The 16,393-nt window shown below is 41.0% G+C and overlaps 1 protein-coding gene across 1 annotated transcript in view; it reads left to right on the top strand.

Moving 5' to 3' along the window:
- Positions 1-6,682: 6,682 nt before the first annotated feature.
- LOC126108441 (salivary glue protein Sgs-3-like) overlaps positions 6,683-16,393 on the top strand; it is a 593,649-nt gene continuing 583,938 nt past the window's right edge. Inside the window, exons 1-2 of the mRNA XM_049913655.1 lie at positions 6,683-6,927; positions 13,122-13,271. Coding sequence (XP_049769612.1) covers positions 6,833-6,927; positions 13,122-13,271 — 245 coding nt within the window. The 5' untranslated portion in view covers positions 6,683-6,832. The remainder of the gene's footprint in view (positions 6,928-13,121; positions 13,272-16,393) is intronic.

Here is a 16,393-nt window from a genome sequence, read left to right as displayed (position 1 = left end):
CTCCTTCCCCAGGACATGACTCGACTTCAACTTGGTTACTAAAGACTTTCTGGCAGTCATGTTCTGTCAGATTTTCCGCAAATACATCACCCACTTCGTCTGCAACACAGTGCTTATTTTGTGTGTCCGTCCAAAAAATCCCCTAAACCTCCGTTAATGTACAGATTTGTATATAGCGCGTTCCGCCTATTACTACCTTCTTTTGCTCCTCACAATTCCTGGTTGTTTAGTTCTAACAAGTACATAGGGTTTTGCTAGCGGGTTCAAATTACTCACTTCCTATCTTGTAAAAGCTAGCCCTTTAACAGACGGCATTTAGTTTAACGGATTCTCGGATTCTGTACCATTTCTTATGTCCACCACCATTTGCTGTCGCCTTGGCGCAACATCGTCCTGTCACACCGGAGAATACGGTCGATAATAGTGCACCTGCTCCCCATTATTTCGCCTATCATTTGGTGGATAGCGCCACCTCTCGCCACCTCCGCCCCTGCTATTCCCACGGTACTCGCCAATTGTGTTAACGTTTACACTGTGCCGCGGTTCTGCATTGTTTGGTCGTTCGATACAACGTCTACTTCTACGTGATTACACTGCTATTCACAATAAACTGTCTGGCAGAGGGTTCAATGAACCACCTTCGTGCTGTCTCTCTACCGTTCCACTCTCGAACGGCACGCGGGAAAAAGAGCACTTATATTTTTCTTTGTGAGCCCCGATTTCTCTTATTTTATCGTGATGATCATTTCTCGCCATGTAGGTGGGTGGCAACAGAATGTTTTCGCAATCGGAGGAGAAAACTGGTGATTGAAATTTCGTGAGAAGATCCCGTCACAACGAAAAACGCCTTTGTTTTAATGATTGCCACTCAAATTGACGTATCGTGTCTGCGACACTATCTCCCTATTTCACGATAATACAAAACGAGCTGCCCTTCTTTGTACTTTTTCGATGTCATCCGTCAGTCCCGCCTGATACGGATCCCACGCCGCACAGCAATACTCCAGAATAGGGCGGACAAGCGTGGTGTAAGCAGTCTCTTTAGTAGACCTGTTTCTCCTTCTAAGTGTTCTGCCAATGAATCCCAGTATTTGGTTTGCTCTACCCACATTGTTATCTATGTGATCGTTCCAATTTAGGTTATTTGTAATAGTAATCCCTAAGTATTTAGCTGAATTCACAGCCCTCAGTTTTGTGTGACTTATCGCGTAATCGAAATTTAGCTAAATTCGTTTAGTACTCATGTGAATAACGTCAAACTTTTCTTTATTCAGGGTCAATTGCCACTTTTCACACCATACAGCTATCTTACCTAAATCATATTGCGAGTCAAGGCGGCAAATGACAGCATCATCTGCAAACAATCTGTGATGGCTACTCAGATTGTCTCCTATGTCGTTAATCTCGTAGATCAAGAACAATAGAGGGCATATAACACTTCCTAGGGGAACTCCGGATATTACTTCTGTTTTACTCGATGACTTTATGTTACTACGAACTGTGACCTTTCTGACAGGAAATCACGAATCCAGTGGCACAACTGAGGCGATACTCCGTAGGCACGCAGTTTTGTTAGAAGACGCTTGTCAGGAACCGTGTCGCAAGCTTTCTGGAAACCTAATAATATGGAATCAATTTGACATCCTCTGTCGATAGCAGTCATTATTTTATTAGCTTAAAGAGCTAGTTGTGTTTCACAAGAACAATATTTTCTGAATCCGTGCTGACTATGTGTTAATAAATCGTTTCCTTCGAGGTACTTCATAATGTTCGAATACAGTATGTGTTCCAAAACCCTACTGCAAATCGATGTTAATCAGATGGGCCTATAATTCAGCAGATTACTCCTACTTCCCTTTTTGGGTATTGGTGTGAGTTGAGCAATTTTCGAGTCTTTAGGTACGGATCTTTCTGTGAGCGAGTGGTTGTATATAATTGCTAAATATGGAGCTTTTATCAGCATACTCTGAGAGGAATCTGACTGGTATACAATTCGGACCGGAGGCCTTGCCTTTATTAAGTGATTTGAGCTGCTTTGTCACACCGAGGATATCTACTTCTATATTTCTCATCTTGGCAGTTGTTCTTGATTGGAATTCAGGGATATTTACTTCGTCTTCTTAGCTGAAGGAGTTTCGAAAAACCCTGTTTAATAGCTCTGCTTTAGTGGCACTGTCATCAGTGACTTCATCGTTATATCGCGGAGTGAAGGTATTGATTGCGTCTTGCCACTGGTGTGCTTCATGAATGACCAGAATCTCTTTGGGTTTTCTGCCAGATTTCGAGACATAATTTCGTTGTGGCAATTATTAAAAGCATTTCGAATTGAAGTACGCGCTATATTTCGAACTTCTGTAAAACTTTGCCAATCTTGGGGATTTTGAGTTGTTTTAAATTTGGCATTGCAACAACGATCTGACGCGTCTTGTGTACCATGTGGGATCAGTACCATCACTCATTAATTTGTGGTATATATCTCTCAATTGAAAACATACCACAACTTTTCTACACTCGTTACGATTTGCATGCCCCTCCTCATACAACTACTTCTCAGCTCTCTCCAAATAACTAACGAATTTATGGAAGTCATCCCTCAGAGCTGCAATAATTTTGTTTCGCCAGTTCATGGGCAGTTATAATACCTTACAAAATTCTTTTGGATGTGCATTTCCTGTTGGATCAAAACGTAAAAACTGCATGTTAGCGACATATGATATTTCAGACGATTCTGCTACAAAACTACACCCACTAGTGTTAGTTCCATGTCTGAGGTTAGTTTCAACTTGGCATAATCTACTGCTATGCTCACCCGACTTACTTTCAACCTCTTCTACCTGGTTAGTCAGCTGAAGAACATTTTCTTCTGACACACCCACTAGGTCAGACACACTTTTTACTTCATCCATACATCTGGCATATTCTTTTATCACATCTACCCTTCGTTTGCAATAGTAACTTTTTTCAAGGCATCTGTTACTTCAATTTTTACAGTTCTAATGGATTGTTGAGAGTTATTCTCAATTTGAGAAATTTTGCCATCTACTTTACATTCTAACGACCTCAAATCATTTTCTCACTTTTTTTTTAAACCGCAGTTTGCCTTACAAGTGTTTCGTTGATTTTCTGGCCAATTGTTTCGGCAAAATTAGTATGTTCATCTTTTATAGAACCCATTATAGCTGCAAACATTTATTGCATACATCTTGGTTCTATTTTCTGCATTACTGTTTCCTGTTTATGTTGTTCCACCGATACTATACGAAATTTCTATCCAAATTTGACACATTTGATTTAGTTACACTCCCAGCATTGCCATCACAGAACTGGTTGTTACCGATTTCATGCTTCATGCCACTTCCAGGCCCTACATTATCTCCACCAGTTACATTAACTGACGTACTTGAAACAGCTTCTACTCCACAGCCCGTAAATAACAAACATCGTCAAAAATCTCCTCTTTTTACTTTAACATCTACTAGGTCTACTCCTCTCTGTTCAGCCCTGCTGGTTTGTGAAGCACTTATATTCATTGAGGGTCCGTCCTCTTTCTATCGTATTGTAAAATGTTTATCACCTTCCATGTTACTCTTTCAAAACACACACACACACACACACACAAATGCTGCAGCCTCGGCATGCTGAAACGGGAGTGTCAGACCACCTCAGCCTGCCGTACCAGTGTAAGGGTCCCCGCTCATCGTGTAAGTTGGCATCACTGCTCTTATGTACTGCTGCTCGTTGATACCGCTATGACGCCGTCTGCTGCCTCGCTGCGCTCTGTATTACATCTAATTTATTGTCAGTCTGTCCGGCGTCGCGAAATGGGTTGGGTTCAAAATTCCGCGTGTATCGATTTACTAAATTTTTCATTATCGTTCACTATACGGTCTCTCACTAAATTTCCCTCAACCACGGATTCAATGTACCACGGCTTTTTTACTGTTTCCGCGGCATGTGCTCCATGTGCGTCAGCACGGTTCCTGTTGCCTGCACCTACCTGTGAACTCGTTGCAGCAGATCACTGGCAGGAAAGCCGAACAGAATCCTGCCGTACTGCGACTCGCACCAGGCTGCATACAGCGTAACTATTCTGAGAATTGGGAAAGGGTCTTAATTTTGACTGAAAGGTAGAAGTACTGACAAAATTTTGGTATATTCTGAAATTTAGAAATAAAAGTTCGCTGCCAAGTCGGTGCTAATCGTAACACAGTCATGCGCAAACCCTTTCATTCACGTTAGCAAGTCTGTGGTAACGTATTTCCCGGAATCTGAACAGCTGCTAAGCAAGGATTGTTCTCAAACGCAAATGATCGCCACGCTATTAAGTTTATGAGTGTCTAATTAATACAATCAAGTTTTTGGTCATCGATCTTCTCAATGTGCAACGTGATAATTACTTACAAAGACTGTACTTTCTTAAAACGTCTGCATTCAGTGTCTAAAATTTCTCACACAAGTTCGTACAGCGTTTCTCAGTATGACAATGATCTACATATTTACACATTCACGCATATTCACACTGCTGAACGTATACAAAACTATACAAACATAAATAAACAAAAAATCATTCAAGAAATAAACAGAACAATTCACAAAAACATTCTCTTGACCTGTTTGTTGAATGTGTCTGTCCCCTACTTTACTCTGGTGGATGAAAATTAGAACCACGTACTCTGCTGAGCCCGATTCAGACCGTCTGCCACTGTACATGAATGAGTCATTCTCCCGATAAAGTCTTGAGACAGGAGCTCACCCGTAGACCCCCTGTGTGAAACAACTCCTGCAAGGGTACGTGCATAACCGCTAGTTAAATGACGAATAATACAGATTCAGGCCACAAAACAATCTACATCTACATCCATACTCCGCAAGCCAGCCGACGGTGTGTGGCAGAGGGTACCTTGCGTACCTGCGTCGGTTCTCCCTTGTATTCCAATCTTTTATTGTTCGTGGAAAGAAAGATTGTCGGCATGCCCCTGTGTGGGCTCTAATCTCTCTGATTTTATCATCATGGTCTCTTCGCGAGATATACATAGGAGGGAGCAATATACTGCTTGATTCCTCAGTGAAGGTATGTTCTCGAAACTTCAACAAAAGCCCGTACCGAACTACTGAGTGTCTCTCCTGCAGAGTCTTCCACTGGAGTTTATCTATCATCTCCATAACACTTTAGCGATTACTAAATGATCCTGTAACGAAGCACTCTGCTCTCCGTTGGATCTCCTCTATCTCTTCTATCAACCCTATCTGGCACGGATACCACACTGCTGAGCAGTATTCAAGCAATAGGCGAACAAGTGTACTGTAACGTACTTCCTTCGTTTTCGGACTGCATTTGCTTAGGATTCTTCCAATGAATCTGTCTGGCATCTGCTTTACCGATGATCAACTTTATATGATCATTCCATTTTCAATCACTCCTAATGCCTACTCCCAGATAATTTAGGAATTAACAGCTTCCAGTTGCTGACCTGCTGTATTGTAGCTAAATGATAAAGGATCTTTCTTTCCATGCATTCGCAGCACATTACACTTGTCTACATTAAGATTCAATTGCCATTCCCTGCACCATGGGTGAATTCGTTGCAGATCCTCCTGTATTTCAGTAAAATTTTCCATTGTTACAACCTCTCGATATACTACAGCATCATCCACAAAAGGCGTCAGTGAAATTACGATATTATCCACAAGGTCATTTATATGTTGTGAGTAGCAACGGTCCAACGACAACCCCTATGCCGCACTTGAAATCACTCTTACTTTGGAAGGCTCTCCATTGAGAATGACATGCAGCGTTCGTTATCTAGGAACTCTTCGATCCAATCACACAATTTGTCAGATAGTCTGTATTCTCTTACTTTATCCATTAAACGACTGTGGGAATAGAGCATTTACTGAGGAACCCGTGTCTATGACCCTTTGAGTCTCGTGACAGTCATGTTTTCTTGAACAACATGAAATGTAAAGAGAATATCTGGTTGAATAAAGTACTGCTATTGATCATTACAACCATTTTAATATTTTGGTAGATGTCCATTTAGAACCATTTCCAGATCAAGCAACATTTCGCTGTAGAAAAAATTTGGAGATAACATCTTTGCCGCATCTGGAGCTTGTTCTCCAAATGAAATGTGCTGAAAGGAAAGGAACTCTGGAAAATGTTATTACTAAAGATTTGCAGTTATTCACCAATGGCATCAGTCTGACAGAAAGGTTGTGATAGTGTTGAAACTGAGTGATGACAGACAACATGTATCAACTGTCGCTGCAGACAGGTGTGGCTGTCACTCGTAGAAGTGTCAGTAGTCACCTGTATGCTGAAAGGGCTGCTCCGTGTTGCCGTGTTTCAGAATCGTCCGCAATGGAAGCAGTTAAGGACGTGACGGAGACAGTGACTGTGGACCTGGGTGCACTCCTGGACGCCGGGGACGACGCCATGGTGATACTCGAGGCAGGTGACACTCGGCTGATGGCACACAGGGCCGTCCTGGCGGACAGGAGCCCCGTGTTGGCGGCCATGTTCGCCCACGACACCCTCGAGGCCTGCACTAGCGTGGTGAGGATTGCCGACATCGGGGGCCCGGTGCTGAGGCAGCTGGTCTCCTACCTGTACACCCTGCGGGCCCCCCAGCTGCCCGGCACGGCCCCCCAGCTGCTGGCCGCAGCGGATAAGTATGGGGCGTCGGGGCTGAAGGCAGAGTGCGAGCGGCAGGTGGCCGCTCAGCTGACTGTCGAGACCGCGGCGGCCGCAGCCGTCCTCGCAGTCCGCCACTCCTGCAGTGACCTCAGGCGAGCCGCCATCGAATTTATTAAGGCACGTACCCACGAGGTGATGGCCACTCAGGGGTGGGCAGATGCGATGCTTCATCAACCTAAAGACTTGATCGAAGTGAGCCGATTGCTGTATGATCCACCACCAAAAAGCAGGTGAGCGTGAGGAAAACCTCTCATTCCTGTCTCTCAGTTCTGGATGTGTTTGTGTTTCCAAGTCAATAATTTTTGCCACTGAGTTTCTTTACATGTGTCTCTGCTGTAAAGTACACCGTCATAGACAGTCAATTCACGATAGCTCACAGTGCTATCATTGCTTTCTTGTAGCAGTTTCAGTGAATCCCTAAACTGAACCCAGTTCATTATCAGGTATGTTAGCTAACAAAAATCATCAGAGCCAGTTTGTAGACATTATTCTGTTAAATTACATGTATACGTAAAGTGGTTGTTTCGGTTTTAGCATCAACTGTCATGACAGAGGGTACACTCACTGTGTGAATAGAGCATGACCCAGACTGCTGTGGACACAAAGCTGTATTGCCCAGCACAGGCTCACACAGTGATGGGTGTACTTTGCAACTGGCAGCCTGTACTGGTTGCTGTAGACCTGTTCACATAAAATAGTGTTCAAAGTTGTTCAGTGCCTCTGTGGCTGATGACACTGAGACACCTTTGAATAGTGTCACACAGCATTAAGATGACGACAAAGTAAGTCACTTACAATCAACGCCTCGAGCAAGGTAGTGTACTGCAGAATGATTATAGAGGATGGTGGTAACATTTTTACAAATTTAGATTGCTGATGTTGACCTGTGAAATTTTCGTCTGTGGAATTTTCGTCATGTAAAAAAGCAGATTATTAGAGTGTTCACTATTCACACCTCAGTACTACAGCTTTGTCTCTGTTGCATAGTTTGTCTGTCACCTATTTCTGTGTGCAAGCCATGGCAGCAAGTATCCCAACATAATTCTTTGTTCTCTCCAAATCCAAACAGTACATAAGGGATTTTAATTGCCTTAAGGGAATGTTGTTGTTGTTGTTGTTGTGGTCTTCAGTCCTCAGACTGGTTTGATGCAGCTCTCCGTGCTACTCTACCCTGTGCAAGCTTCTTCGTCTCCCAGTACTTACTGCAACCTACACCCTTCTGAATCTGCTTAATGTATGCATCTCTTGGTCTCCCTCTACGATTTTTACCCTCCACGCTGCCCTCCAATGCTTAATTTGTGATCCCTTGATTCCTCAGAACATGTGCTACCAACCGATCCCTTCTTCTGTTCAAGTAGTGCCACAAACTCCTCTTTTCCCCAAATCTATTCAATACCTCCTCCTTAGTTATGTGATCTACCCATCTAATCTTAAGCATTCTTCTGTAGCACCACATTCCGAAAGCTATTCTCTTCTTGTCCAAACTATTTATCGTCCATGTTTCACTTCCATACATGGCTACACTCCATACAGATACTTTCAGAAACGACTTCCTGACACTTAAATGTATACTCGACATTAACAAATTTCTCTTCTTCAGAAACGCTTTCCTTGCCATTGCCAGTCTACATTTTATATCCTCTCTACTTCGACCATCATCAGTTATTTTTCTCCCCAAACAGCAAAACTCATTTACTACTTCAAGCGTCTTGTTTCCTAATCTGATTCCTCAACAACACATGATTTAATTCTACTACATTCCATTATCCTCGTTTTGCTTTTGTTGACGTTCATCTTATATCCTCCTTTCGAGACACTGTCCATTCCGTTCAACTGCTCTTCCAAGTCCTTTGCTGTCTCTGACAGAATTACAATGTCATTGGCGAACCTCAAAGTTTTTATTTCTTCTCCATGGACTTTAATACCTACTCCGAATTTTTCTTTTGTTTCCTTTACTGTTACATAAAAGAATAATCGTCTGCTGTCACGGCTTGTATGGAAGGTGTTCAGAAAACTGGGAGAAGTAAGCATCGGTGCTCCAGTGTATGGCTGCTCACACCTCTCGCACCCTGAGACCACCTCACCAGACAAGCCAGTCCTCGAGGCAGTTCCGGCTGGTTCCCTAAAATTGAGTCTTCTCACCTCATTTTGTCGTCATGCCTATTCAGCCGTTAGATAAAGCTCACACAGTACTTCGATACATTTCCTTCTGTGTGACACAGAATACCATCCTTTACTGCATCTTCAATGAACAGGTATCCGACCCGTCTGCGTGTCTAGATGCTCCATGGCTTTTCGATAGCCACCCAGTGAACACTACAGACTTTCATTCTACTGTGGCACACCTTATGAGATTATCTATCCCATCCACTGTTGTTGCTATTGTGCCTCTGATTTCTGTGAGCATTAAAGTCTCTCTGTGACCAGAGTTACCTTTATTCTTCACCATTTTACAACTGCATATGTCCATAAAAGTCTACTATCTACTAACACTGATAAATGATCATTTATTTTTCATTTAGGATTTAATACTTCTATAGTATTTTATGTGCTATTTGGCATATCAGAAATCTTGTGTTTGAGATGACACTATGTGCGTTCCCTGAACCAATTGTAATGAACTTATAGCCAGTATTGTAAATCATTCAGTGTCCTCCTCTTTTATTCAATAAAGAAATTTATGTTCTTGAAAAAAAAAAATTTGAAATGTAACACGTAAATATATTTCTCTACATTACTCCAAACTCGTTCTGCACACTGTGGTAAATGACCAAGGACAAAGTTTGAAAAAGTTTTTGTTAACGGTAATTTTTTTACTAACAGTATTCTTTGTGTACATTTTACAAATTCTCTTGCTGACGTATATTAGATTCTTGTCGTAATTAGTGATCTTCATCTAGTTCACGACCTCATACTTCCCACACTATTGGGTGTCAGCTGCAGACACATATACATTATTTGGTTCTGGAACTGCCTTGGTCTTTCACTGATTTCACCTATTACTTGCAGTGCGAATGCTACAACTTGAAATCACACAGTGAAAATTTTTGTACCCAACTAGTATTTAAAACCTGACACCTTTGCCTTTCATTGAAACCAGGATGATTATGGAATGTTGCAGACACAACAAAATGATGGAACTGTATCGTCCGAAAAGTGTTCAAAATGGCAGAAAGATACACCTGAGTTAGATTCTCAGTTCAGCACCAACATTTTCAACATTGCAAGTTAAAATAAGTGTGCCGTGACTACATGATCATTGGTTCAGTAATGAAATAAAATTTCTGGTATAGGAAAGGTTGACGGTGAACTTCTAATTGTCGCACTATGTTGTTTAACTGAACTCAACAGAAGCTAAGAGGGTCTTTACATAGTTGTTCAGTGTTCGGCTGATCAGTGACTCGAACACAGAGCTTAATCATATGAAGCTAGAGCCATTTTAACAGACCACCAAACTTTCAGTCCAGTGCCATTGTTTTGTTGTTAGCGGAGGATGCTCCTCACTGGATGAGCGTTTCCTTTTCCTGGAGGTTAATTACAGCCTTTACAAAACATTCTTTTCCTTGTTTACCAATAATCAACTTTCACTAGTGGCCTTACCTACCTAATGTGTACTTTCGAATTGATTTTGTAATCGATGAAATAAAATCACATAATTGTCAGCTGCCTTACTGGAATTATTGTAGCCTATGGAAATTTTTGCAGGAAATGTTTCTCCCACCTGAGCAGCTGTCATCTTCTAAGAGTTTAGGTTGCACCAACACTAGATCATAGAACAAAACTCGGTGACAAGTATCAGTCAAACTTCCAGAACGTTCTCCTGGTACCTTCGTTGTATTAATAGCTGCAGTAGTGTGGCATTGTGTCAAGGAAAGTTAATTATTTTCTAGTTCTTAATTTTTGGGCTAGGGCATATAATTTTACTAAGAGAAGAGATGCATTTGATTTATAAGGAAGTCAATCATAGGCAGTCGCTGTTCTGAGAATGGGTCCATTGTTATTCTCGAAGTGGATTCCTTTTGTTATAATTTCTGAAGAAATTTATTTTTTACTTTGAGGTGGTACTAAGCAGCTTTGTTTATCCAATATAATGTTGTTTTGAAGAGGTCATTCATTATTGTAGTTTCTTCTGTTACTATTAACACAACCGGTCGTTGCAAAGACGAGACTTGTCTTCAGTAAACGTAGCTTACGTAGCACAGATAATCCCTCCAGATAAATTCCAGGTGGTAAAAGGAGGCCTGAAAAAAGTATCGTGCAATTGCGTGAGAAAGTCCATAATTTTTTCTATGTAGCGTACAACATTGATGCATATTGCCTAAAAGGGCCACCCATAATTTTACTGAAACAAGTAGATTCACGCATAAGCTCATAGAGATTTTGTTTTACATGTTCTCATACAGGTTGCAATAAGTTTAGTTATCAGCCATAATTTTTTATTGGAAGTTATAAATTATTCTTGGAGTGACTTACTGAATGTTGTACTCTTGACGGTCATGAAGATTGTTGTTTAAGCCTTTGAAAATGGTGCACAAAGTATTTTGTGCGTGTATGTGGTAATGCGCTGAACAAATCAAATCGGAAAATAATTTTCTAATTTTGAGTTGGTTTGTCTTGATGTGGTGGTTTACCAGTATGGCCGAATTGGTTACTGGCAAACGTCATGAAATGTGACCAGTTAACCATCATGCAACACTTTAATTCAATAGCAAATATTGCGGAAGAAAGAAAGAAGTAACTTAGTGTTAAACATCCTATCGACTGCAAGACCATAAGAGACGAAGCAGAATCTACAGCACTCAAATGTGGGAAAGGAAATAGATAGTGGCATTTCAAGGGAAAGGTCACAGCATTTGCATTGATCAGTTTAAGAAAAAAAAAGAAAATGTAAACCAGGATGGTTGGGTGGACATTTGAGCCATTGGGCCTTAACTTGATAAAATGAACATGTTTGGTCCTTAGAAAAAAATGTACAATCAGAGGCTAATGAGTCCTCAGAATGTAACAATATCCATCTGGTGTGACAAAGGTCTGTTGTGCTAAGACATTGTTCCCAGGGATATGTCCATAGTAGTTAGCATCCTTTGTATTCGTGGTTGTCTGCAAATAATTTCATTGTGTCATTTGAAATAGTAATATGTGCTCATCAAACCAAAGGAGAAAAGTAATATTGATTTTTATCGCCTCTACGTGTCTTTTCAACAATGATGGGTGGTGTTGATTTCAACTGTCACACAAAACTTTTCAAGCCATCATTTCAAGTTAAGACATGTCACTCGTAGCAACTGGCAAAAAGGAATTCGATAATAAACATTTTCTTGTGTGCAGTCAACAACGATGATGTATGCAGGCATGCAGCATGCAGGCTTAGATTCCCACCCCACACAGAAGTTTCCGTTAAGTTATTTCCGTTTCAGACATATGCAAATATCGCTACAGCTAATCTAAGCAGATGTTTAATGTGTATTTGTGGTTGGAAAACAATGATAGGTGCTGGATTCAAATCCCAGTAAAGGTACAAAATACTTTCTCAACATTTCAGATTCACATCTAGCTATATTTGGATATGTAATGTATTATTGCCCTTAGTTAACAATCGTATTACTTGCTGGGTTTCAATCATCTAACACAAAACTTTATGCTAAGTCATTTCAACATTTGCACACACATGCTTACATGTGGCCAAAATGACATTTAAGGTCTTTCATACTTATTTAACAGATGCAATAGTTGCTTAATTGGAATCCTGGATGCTAGTCTAATACAAATGTCTTCGTCATGTAATTTCAAGTTGAAACTTAAGTTTCTGGAATGTCATTTATTGCAATAAACTTGAGTTTACAAGTGTTGAAGACTGTCACCTGATTATACCAGGTTTCGTGATATTTACATTATCGTGACATTAGTCTGATTGTGGACTCAGTATTACAGATCAATTTTTTCAAGTAGTGTCTCGTAGTAACTATATTGTAGAGTGAAATGCCCATAGCGAAAAGAGATCGGAGGGACTGTAAGACTGTAACATTATGTGGGTGCATACAATTTAGGTGGAGTGGAATTCAGGACGTTGGTATAGATTTGATGGTGATAATACCTGAGCTGACCTCTCCAGTAATTCTGTAATTGAGTTTTTGCAAAAGTTGGGCATTGTATGTACCTTCTGGCAGCACTTTGTCTTGATCTACATGTTGTATCGTGTTCGGCGACTGCCGTGGGAGGCTCGGGTGGTGCAGCTGATAGTTACTAGCTTACTGGTCACTCATTTGTATTAACGGGAGCCCTGTCCCCATATGTGGCACATGTCGTCCATATAGTTGCCAGTGTGTGGATGGTCCCTCAGCAGTGCTGGCCATAGGGAGGCACCCCCACATCCCCACGAGGAAACGCCAGCCAGCTCACACCCTGCCTCTCTCTGTATGTGCAGCGCACCAGTCGTTACGGAGCTGAGTACCACAACCAGAACCACCACCACCTCCGCCGCTGCCGCCACCTCTGCCAGCGCACCTTGCCAGACACCTGCTGCTGCGCGGCCCACGACTCCTCCACCTGATGAGGCCACTGTCTCTCAAATGCGGTGAGTTCCCTCAACACACACACACACACACACACACCATTATATGGTAGATCAGACATAAATACTGAAAAGCATCAGAACAATCATTCATGGGTGGTATCCTCAGGACTAGATCATAGTATCATGGGAGAGAGGTTAATTAAGAATAGGTTGGTAGAGAAAATAGCTATTGTCAACAGTTCAGTGACTTATTCTCATCAAGATCAGCGAACCAATGCCAACAATAATTCATGCAATGTCATCCACTGAAAATTTAGTGGCAGGTAGAGTATGAGTGCACTGAATGTGTAACAGTATGTCAAATGAGATAATTGTATGTTATTCTGGATGTATTGGAATGATCTAGCAGAGGTCACACATAGACACACATTTATGAGACCATTTTTGGTTCTCGTCAGGAATGAGACGGGAAAAACAACCCAATAATTTGCTATAAAGTTTCTGTTAGTAACAAAAATTACACTCTGCAAGCACCAGCCAGAAGCAAACGTCAGCAGAGCCTTAGCTTGTCAGGGAGTGGTCCACCTTGGTTGCCCCACTGCTGTAACAGCCAGTTCCAGTAACCACAGACATGCCAAACAGAAACTCTGCCTCCTGTTCACAATGTCCGTCTGTGTGAGCAACAGATTTGCAGTGCCATGAGCACCCAGAATCCAGTCATTTGTGGTACGCATTCCTCTCTGTCTTTCCCTTCAGTTTTTAACCTCAACAAGTACCTCTAGTGCCACAGCAGTTATTCCCTGATGCCTTCAAATATAACTTACTATGCTGACCCTCGTACTTGTCACAGTTTTCCACATACCACACTATCCTCACCTGTTCTGCACAGACATTCCACAGTTCTTCTGTTAAGAGTTCACCTAGTTTAAACGTCCTTCTATAGCACCGAATTTAGAATGCTCCGATTCCCCTCTTTTGTTTTTTTCCATAATCCACGATTAATTTTTATGCAGTACTGTGCTCCAAAGATAGATTAAGGGACATCCAATACAAATTAAGACCTATCCTTGTTATTAGTAACTTTGTTTTACAAGGAATCTCCTGCTTTCCCATGCAACATTACTCCTTATAACAACCACGCTCTGTCCCTCAGTGTAAATTAGCTTGATGTGTAATAGTCACTACAAGCAGTCTGCTGCGTGGTCCTTAATTCCGATGTAAACATTGCCACCAATGTTATTTCTGCTACTCCGCAATACTTTCCTCTTTCGTCCATTCATTAATCCTGATTTAGTGTTCATTCAACTATTTATTACATTCATCAACTCTGGTGATTCATTCGGACTTTCAGTGAACACAGTAATATCACCAGAGAATTTTATTAAACAAAATCGTTTTCACCTTCAGTTTTAATTAAATTCCTGGAAGTTTCTTCAATTCCACCAATGATTCTTCAGTGTTCATCTGAACATTTGTGGAGACTACCTGCATCTTTATCTTTAATCATCTTTGATTCAGAGTACCAATTCTTGTTGATTATTGCTCATATTCTATGTTATCTGCTGTACCATATACGTACCTTTTAGAGAAAAAAAATTCACTGTTTCATGCTGTCAAATGTCATGTAAAGATCTACAAATCCAATAAATATCTCTTGATTTTTCTCACACATTCCTGCCACTATAAGGTTGAAGGTCAAGTTGACCTCCCTGGATCCATTACTCCAAATTTAGCATCCTCAAACAGATCATCAGCTTTGTCTTCCATTCTTCTGGATGTTGTTATTTTTGTCAGTAAGTTGGATTCATGAGCTGTTTGGCTCATTGTGAGTAAGCTATCACACTTACCAGCGCTTGGTCACTTCTGTAGTGTTTGGATGTCTTTTTCTGGCTGTCTGTTGTTATGAATTGTCTCTCATCGATTATATAGACGAACGTGAAAATTCGTTTGATCGCCATTCATTATCACATTATCTAGAGCCTCATAGAAGTTAAAATTCACATTCCATTTCTGTGTACTTCAGTATCTTATTTATTTACACTCTGAATTCACGTAACAATTCTCTTAAAATTTACTTCACTCATTGTCATAACTAAATTGTGATCTGATTGTACATCTGGTCCTGGGTACACCTTAAAATCCAATACCTGATTCTATAATGTGTGTCTGGTTGTGATGTACTCCAGCTGGAAATGTCTTTACCAACTAAAGCTCTGCCTCCCTCCTTAAGAGCTGAAAATGCCAAGATACCGAAGCAGCCATACAAATGTCACAGAACACAGGGCACAGCCTTGCAGCAAGTCAGCCACCCACATGTGGTGGAATGGTGCAGGAGGGCTCCTCCAAAGGGAGTGCTTGTGATGGTAACACAGAGCACCATGAACGGCAGTCAGTGATTACTTTAAACCTCTCTGAGGAATTTTTGAGAAAGTTGTGACCGTGAGGTAACCTAATGGGAACAGTATAATCAATCTGTTTGACTGGGATTCATTTCCAAAACACTCCAGCAGAGTATAACCAACACTAAACAGGTGGGTGAGGAACAGATGTTCTCCAGCACAAAAGCAAGTCGTAATATTACATATTAATATCAGTTGCCAGCCTAATTAGGCATTTTTGTCAAACAATGTAATAAAGTTCAAGGCAGTGCTAGGGCTAACCTAACTTTCCTTAACACCAACTAAACTCTTTCTTGACATCTGTTCGCACTTCAACACAGTAACCTAACATTGCAGATAACTGTGGTACTAACCTGGAAGTCAAGACGATATACCTTGAATGAACTAGATGCAGCAGTTAATACAACCAGTCACCAACACACATGATACTAATAGCATTACTAAACAGGGCAGAGCATGGAATGATCCTGATTTAAATCGGGGTTTATTACGATCATACTCTATAACATCATTGCTTAGTAGAGTTTCTCTATGCCATTACATGAACCAGCTTGCATTAAAATAGCTAACACAGTTAATATTTCTTTCTTGAGCTCAGTTTGAAGCAATTAAACAGAAAGCAAATCTAACTACAGTGGCTCTGGAGGGACCTTTGCTTTGCTTCATTAACCAACTAATCTAGCACATGAGGGCTATTAAACTTTAATGGTTTGATGAACCATGCTCATTAACAAAACTACACAAGTGTGTATGGGAAATGGTGAGTATTGTCATGAATAATTA

The sequence above is a fragment of the Schistocerca cancellata genome, chromosome 11, assembly GCF_023864275.1.
Source record: "Schistocerca cancellata isolate TAMUIC-IGC-003103 chromosome 11, iqSchCanc2.1, whole genome shotgun sequence".
NCBI lineage: Eukaryota > Metazoa > Arthropoda > Insecta > Orthoptera > Acrididae > Schistocerca > Schistocerca cancellata.
Note: the sequence above shows the minus strand (reverse complement) of the source record. Positions and strands in the feature narration are given on the sequence as shown.